The following is a 7,934-nucleotide window of genomic DNA, read 5'->3' on the forward strand; positions in this document are numbered from 1 at the left end:
TATGTGTGAGCCAAGTCCTGCGTGTTCTTTTAAATGAAGCAATAGGAGAAGATATTCGGTCTCACACTCTTAATTTATTTTACACAGTAAGTGAACAAAGCATTCAGAGCTCTGGGTCTAAACCTCTTTGTCCCTGACAAACTACAAAAGTGTGCCAGTTCAAAAAGAAAGACCTCGTTTTGTCCCTGCCCCAGTCTTTTATACCATAAAAAACGTCATATAAACACTGAAGTAGAATTATCTCCTGATTGGGTGTTGCTCTGACTCCATTCCCCGCCTCCTCGCATTCCTAGATGTCCGACCCCACGTGACCTCCTTTTGCCTGCGAAACGGAGCATCACGTGACCTCCTCGACCCATCTCCGAGGCGCGAAACGGAACATCACGTGACCGACCACCCTCTTCCGGGGCGCGAAACGGGAAGTCACGTGACCGCCCGCACCCTTCCGGGGCGCGAAACGGAACGTCACGTGACCGCCCCGCACTCTCCCGGGTGCGAGCCGGGGACATCACGTGACCACCCCGCACTCTTCCGGGTGCGAGCCGGGGATGTCACGTGACCACCCCACCCGCTCGGGTTACAGAGTCACCACAGGGTTTTCAGTGCTGAATCCATCCACAGTCCCAGCCAGCCTTCTGTCTTTAAAGTAAGGTATATATTTACAATCCCCAGTGGAGGGCTCTCCACGCAGGAGTCCTCCCCCTTTCTCTCGGGGATCTGGGGTGGAGGGTGCCGCACGCAGCGGTCCCCTGCAACCGCAGATTGCGGTGATTCACGGACTCCCAGACCAACTGCTGTTCTGTGGCGCTGTGGAGTCCGAGGACCACGTGTATATTGGGTGTGGGCATTTGCACTCCCTTTTTGATTTTCTTAAAAACCTCCTCCTCTGCTTTTGGTTGCACTTCAGTCCCACGCTCCTGATCTTCGGGCACCCAGTACGGAGAAGGGAGGGCAGGTCTGAAGACCTCCTCGTGGGTTTGCTCCTGGGCCTGGCCAAACTGGCCATAAACAGGTCCAGCCAGTGTGCTGTGGAGGGGGTCGTTAGGGCCGACTGGCTGCCCCTTTTCCGCGGTTACGTTAGGGCCCTTGGAGAAGGAGCACCCGGTGTCCACCAACACCCTGGAGTTGTTCAGGGAGAAGTGGGTGCCGCAGGGAGTGGAGTGCATTATTTCCCCCTCCAACTCTATTTTGATTTAGTCCCTACCCTCCCCTTCACTGTTTTGATCACACAGCATTGCCCTTTTGTGAAGGGCAGTGCTTGTTACTGGCCACTCGGGTGTTTTCCTATCTTCCTGGTGGTGGAAATCGAATAGAGATTCGTACACCTTGTGTCTCTCACTGTGTCTCACACCTACACAAAAAAAACACAGCTGTATTTTGATTTAGTTCCTGCCCTCCCCTTCACTGGTTTGATCACACAGCATTGCCCTTTGATGTGAAGGGCACTGCTTGTCACTGGCCACTCGGGTGTTTCTCTATAAAAAAAAGAAAAAAAAGCAACCAACATAATCAAAGACCCCTCCCACCTCAGTTATATTCTCTTCCACTCTCTACCATTATACACATATAAACAGATTTAAGAACAGTATTAGACTTCTGAATGAACTTGTCACATTTTAAATTCAATGGTGTGGTTGCTTTCTGTGCACCTTTTTGCAGCTGTAACATTGTATTCTTCACTCTGTTCTATTACATTATGCACTGTATAGTATGATCTGCCTGTACGCAGCTCAAAACCTTTCACTGTACCTAGGTACATGTGATAATAATAAATCAAATCTTCATTACAATAGTCTCAAACATTAGTCACTAATCCAGATGTGCCTACTTAAGAATCTGGATATAGCTAGTTACATTTATACAATACCTATCTTCAAAACAACATCAGTAAAATAGACTATTTGGTAATTAACATAGTAATCATGATTTGGAGATGTCAGTGTTGGACTAGGGTGTACAAAGTTACAAATCACACAACATCAGGTTATAGTCCAACAGGTTTAATTGGAAGCACTAGCTTTCGGAGTGCCACTCCTTCATCAGGTGGTTGTGAAAGAGCGGCGGTCCGAAAGCTAGTGCTTCCAATTAAAGCTGTTGGACTATAACCTGGTGTTGTGTGATTTGTGTCATTAACATAGGCATTGTTGTTCGTGGGGAGCTTGCTGGGTGTAAATTGGCTGTCAGTTGTCAATTTTTAAATATGCCCCATAGAAAGCATTCTTATCTGGATGCATCACATCGTGGTTTGGCAACTGGTCTTTCCAAGATTACATTATAACAGTAACTTTGCCTACTCTATTCACATTTAGGGACGTCCGAATGTCACAGATGCACGATTTAAATGGAAGTCGTTCAACTCTGCAATAATTTGAAGGTAACAAATACAGGATACTTTCAGAAACGCGAATAAAAACACTATTTCGTTTATGGAATGGAAATGTACTTCGACTGAGAAAGGGTCAATGGACCCGAAACGTTAACTCTGGTTCCTCGCCAAAGATGCTGCAAGCCCTTCCTGAAGAAGGGCTTATGCCGGAAACGTCGATTCTCCTGTTTCCTGGATGCTCCAGCAACACATTTTCAGCAAAGATGCTGCAAGCCCTGCTTAGCTTTTCCAGCAATTTCTGTTTTTACTTCTGATTTCCAGCATCCGCAGTTCTTTCGGGACTTTCTAAATGCAGTGCGAACTGTTGAGTGCAATGCGTTTCCATTGATTTCATTAAGTTGCATCTCTTGATGCACTAACGTCTGTTAATTTCAAACCGATCGTTATCGATTTCATTGGATGACCATAGTTAATGGAGTGCGCTACTGTCACCTTAACCCAAACAATATAATTGCTAAATCTTTTGTTCGAGCTGCCCCTTGTATATACCTATACCCTTCACCAAGAAGCGATATTTGGGATCATTCGGCATTGAGAACAATATTCGCAAGGAGCATACTGGCAGTTTTACTTTTTTCTCACAAGACGTCACTATTATTTTGGCGATATTGAGCTGACTGACAAGCTGTCAGGGCCGCAACCACTTCCGGCGTCCCAGGACCTCACACGTCACACGGCGACCCAGTCCCGGCGTCAGACCTTGGGTCCTTTGCTGGATTGACCAATCAGCAAGCAGGAAGTGGGCGTGGTCTCGTCTTCTCCGGGTCATCCACGTGGTTCTTGTGTGTAGTTTGGGCGTGGGTCTGGTGAGTGGTGTGGGTAATGTTGTCTTTATTTAATCTACCGCGTTATATAGGGTGTCTAATTAGTGGCCTGTTAATGGCGTGTAGATGTTGTGAGAGAATACGCTTATGCGATATCAAGTGAGGCCCTCTAATAGTGCGCCGTGGTTCGCAGCCTTCATCCGCTGTGGGGAAACGTACTTATAAATGCACTTAGGAGAGGAATCGAACACTGCATACGGAATAACAGCTTTTGCTTGAAATTTATACATATGTAAGCCACCTAAAAATAATGATGGGCATTAACAAATGTAAGCTGCTGTGGTGTATAGTGTTTACATAGGTACTGAGAACAGGCAACTGGAAGCTTTAATGATTTTTAGAAGGGATCTGGTAAAGATGAATTGGAAGCAAAAAGTGGTTATCAAAAGCGTAAATGAGTAATAGACCCTCAAGATGGATAAGTCACTTTGGGAACAGACCAAACGTTGTCCTATGGAGAAGAAAATAATTTATCAAAAGCTGTAGATGATGAAGGATAATGACTAATGACAGCTATAGAATTCAGATTGAAGTTAAAATATGTAAGAAGGGCAAACAGAAAGTATAAGAAACATTTATTAAATACTGTGACAGGAATTCCAGCAATGTACTACAGAGTCTGATGATGGGACCTTTGCTGTCTGTGTATTTTAATGATCAATATTTGGAGGTATGACCAGTAAGTTTGTAAATTAATCAGATTGATGGTGTGGTAAGTAGTTGAGGAAGAAAGCCTTAGACTTCAGGATAATATTGGCAGGCTGGTCAGATGAATTGGATTTAATCCTGAAAATTGTGAAGTAATGCATTCTGGAAGGACTAACAAGGGACTGCATGAAAGTAGTAGGACCCAAGGAACTACAGGAAATCAGAATGGCTTTAGTACACATGTCTATGGATCCTTGAAGGTAGCAAGTCAAGTAGATAAAGTAATTAAAGAATATGGGATACTTGCCTTTATTAGCTGAAGCATTGAATACAAGAGCACTAAGGTTGTTGTGGAGCTGTATATAATTTTATTTAGGCTTGAGTACAGTGCACTGTTCTGGTCATTGCACTACAGGGAATATATTAGAATGCAGAAGAGATTCACTAAGGTGTTGCCTAGGCTGGAGTGATACAGCTATGAAGGGAGTGACTCAGGTTGTTTCGCTTAGAACAGAGAAGGCTGAGTGGTATGTGATTGAGCTGTAAAGGGTTATGAGGAACATAGATGAGTGAGACATGGAGAAATGTTTCCCTTTAGTGGAAAGGCGAATAACTGGAGGGCTCATACTTAAGGTAGTGAGCGGGAAGTTTGAGGATTGAGGAAAAATTGTTTTCAACAAGAAGTTTGTGGGATGTGGAACCCATTCCTAAAAGGTTGGTAGAGGTGGGAACCATCAAGACACTTAAGAATTATTTAGTTGAACATCTGAATTGCCATAGCCTACAACGCTGCAGGCCAAGTTCTGGATGTAAGTTTGCTTGCTGAGCTGGAAGATTCATTTTCAAACGTTTCATCACCATACTAGGTAACATCATCAGTGAGGCCAAGTGCTGGAAAATAGGATTGGTGACCTGTGTGGACACTAAGAAGGGCTTTGTTCCATACTGTAAAACCTCTATGACTATTCAAAAATCCTGTATAAAGTTATAAAAAGTAAAATTAGTGTAACTCATTAAGAGCAAAATGGAAATAATGCTGTGAAGGTGGTGTATATGTCTGATGACAGCAACATCGATTAAATTTTTTTGTGGGAAGTAGGCGTTAAGTACTCATTCAGTTAGAAAGATGAAGTGTAGAGACATTGGACACAAGAAGGAAGCATTAAATAGAGTGAAATCATTTAAGAGTTAATAAGTCACTTGTTAACTTATATCCTAAATGGCTGTGGCAAGTTAAAAGTGGGGGTAGGAGAAGCTCAGCACAATTTTCAATTCCACTCTAATATGGTTGGGATCCAGAGGGTCAAACTGTAAATGTTAAACACTCTAGTTCAAAAAAGGGGAGACAAATAATTACATGTCAGTCAATTTAACAACAGTGGTGAGAAAATCATTAGGAGTACGTACTTTGAGAGGTGTGGAATGATAAGGTGTAGCCAACACACATTTATTCAATGCCAATCTTACCTGAGTTGTCTTGTTTGAGTAATTTGCAATAACGGATGGGGCTGATGAAGGTAGTATGGACTTTCAAGAGGCATTTCATACATAATTCATGACCGATTTATTATGAAAATAGTAACACATGATGTTAAGCATGCATGAGCTTTTGGCATAGTGATATTGTAATTGGACTAGTAGTCAAGAACCCCAATGAAATCTCATGGCATCAGGTCAAACAGAACCTACTGATTATCACATACCAACTATCCCTGCTTCCCTGCACACCCCTCAAAAAAAAACTCAGGTGATGAATCAGTACTCCTTAATGTTGGACATTGCTTGGAGGAAGCTCTGAGGGTATTAAGGATGCAGAATGTCTCAAAACTTTGTAGTTCTGCTACATGCAGTCTTGAACAGTGGTGGACAATTAAGTAATACATTACGGAAGGAGGATCTACAAATATTCCTAACCTCAATTATGGGGGAGCCTACCAAATTGTGCAAAAGGTAAGACTGAAGCATTTGCAACCATAGAGTTATAGAGATGTACAGCATGGAAATAGACCCTTCAGTCCATGCCGACCAGATATCCCAACCCAATCTAGTCCCACCTGCCAGTACCCGGCCCATATCCTTCCAAAACCTTCCAATTCATATACCCATCTAAATGCCTTTTAAATTTTGCAATTGTACCAGCCTCCACCACTTCGGCAACATCCTTGTAAATCTTTTCTGAACCCTTTCAAGTTTCACAACATCTTTCTGATAGGAAGGAGACCAGAATTGCACACAATATTCCAACAGTGGCCTAACCAATGTCCTGTACAGCTGCAACATTACCTCCCAACACCTGTACTCAGTACACTGACCAATAAAAGAAAGCATACCAAACACCGCCTTCACTATCCTATCTACCTCCGACTCCACTTTCAAGGAGCTATGAACTTGCACTCCAAGGTCTCTTTGTTCAGTAACACTCTCTAGGACGTTACCATTAAGTGTATAAGTCCCTAGCCTCTGACCTGCTCATTTAGCCACAGCATTTACACTGCTGGTCCAGTTTAATTTCTGTTCAATGAAAATTATCAAGGTGCTGATAGTGAGGTGTTCAACTATTATAAATCCAGGGAGTTAGCTAGATTTTTTTCTTGTTGGAGATGGCCTTTGCCTGGCATTTATTTATGATACTTGAATTTATCAGCTCAAAGTCAGATGACGTTCAGGTCTTGCTGCATAAGGACACGGACAGCTTCAGTATTTGAGGAGTGGCAAATAGTACCGAGCAAACATCCCCACTTCTGACATAATGATGGAGGGAAGGTAATTGATGAAACAACTGAAGAGAATTGGGTGTCGAACACAACCCTGAGGATTTCCTAGTGATGTTACAGAATTATATGACTGGTCTCCACAACTATCTTCCTTTGTATAATCTAGTTAGGACAACAATTAGAGGAGAGTATTCCTGATTTCCCACTGACTTTAATTTTGCGAGAGGTCCTTCATACCATACTCAGTCAAAAGCCGCAATAATGTAAAGAGCAGTCATTCACTTCAAAGGAATTCAGCTGTTTTTGTGCATGTTTGAACCAAGACTATAATTAGGTCAGGAGCTCAGTGAGACTGGTTGAAGGCCTGTAAACAGGTTATTAATTAAGTGCCATTTGATAGCATTCTCAATGACATATTCCATCATGTTGCTGATAATAGAGAGTGGACTGATGGCACAATAATTGTCCAGGTTCAATATATCCTGTTTTGCATGAATACGAAACACTGAGATAATTTTCCACATTGCTGGAAAATACCAATGTTGTAACTGTACTAAAGTAGCTTAAGTCTTCAATTCCACTGCCAGAATGTTGAAAGGGCAAATAGCCTTTGCAGGATCCAGTGCCAGCAGCCATTTTGCAATATCTCCTGGAGCAAATCAAACTAGCTCAAGCCGGCATATATAATAGTGGGGAGGTCAGGAGGTGGTCAAGATGGATTGTCTAATCAATGCATTTAATGGGTTATTTCAGAATACAGAAAATAGATACAATTTCAATCAGTGAGAAAAACTTCAGGGGATGATGCTCCATCCATGGTTACCTAGAAAGGCTAAAGATAGTACATAATTTTTCTTTAATTTAGATAAGTATGCAAAGAAAGGTGGTAGAGGTTTGGACAGAATATAAAAAAAAAACAAGGCATGACTAGAAAAACTTGTAAGAAGGAATGTATCAAAGAATGGTAGAAAGCTAGGCAGAAACATAAAAACAGATAGCAAGAGATTCAAGAAAGAAGAATTGACAAGATGTGCATTGGCCTTATTGGATGTGATTGTGGAGAAGGGATAAAGGAAAATGAAAAAGTAGCAGATAGAGTCATAGAGATGTACAGCATGGAAATAGACCCTTCGGTCCAACCTGTCCATGCCGACCAGTTGTCCCACCTGCCAGCACCCGGCCCATATCCCTCCAAAACCTTCCAATTCATATACCCATCGAAATGCCTTTTAAATTTTGCAATTGTACCAGCCTCCACCACTTCCTCTGGCAGCTCATTCCATAAACATACCATCATCTGCGTGAAAAGGTTGCCCCTTAGGTCTCTTTTATATCTTTCCCCTCTCACCCTAAACCTATGCC

General features: G+C 42.5%; 1 protein-coding gene across 5 annotated transcripts in view; it reads left to right on the plus strand.

The window, feature by feature from the left end:
• Positions 1–2,679: 2,679 nt before the first annotated feature.
• pus7 (pseudouridine synthase 7) overlaps positions 2,680–7,934 on the plus strand; it is a 59,486-nt gene continuing 54,231 nt past the window's right edge. For 2 of the 5 annotated variants that reach the window (XM_043713869.1, XM_043713870.1), the window contains exon 1: positions 3,999–4,118. In XM_043713869.1, coding sequence (XP_043569804.1) covers positions 4,014–4,118 — 105 coding nt within the window. In that variant the 5' untranslated portion in view covers positions 3,999–4,013. Of the gene's footprint in view, positions 3,206–3,245; positions 3,443–3,998; positions 4,119–7,934 lie in introns of those variants that run through there. The other 3 variants (XM_043713874.1, XM_043713871.1, XM_043713873.1) reach the window with 3 other exon arrangements.

The sequence above is a fragment of the Chiloscyllium plagiosum genome, chromosome 23 (genome assembly GCF_004010195.1).
Source record: "Chiloscyllium plagiosum isolate BGI_BamShark_2017 chromosome 23, ASM401019v2, whole genome shotgun sequence".
Lineage (NCBI taxonomy): Eukaryota > Metazoa > Chordata > Chondrichthyes > Orectolobiformes > Hemiscylliidae > Chiloscyllium > Chiloscyllium plagiosum.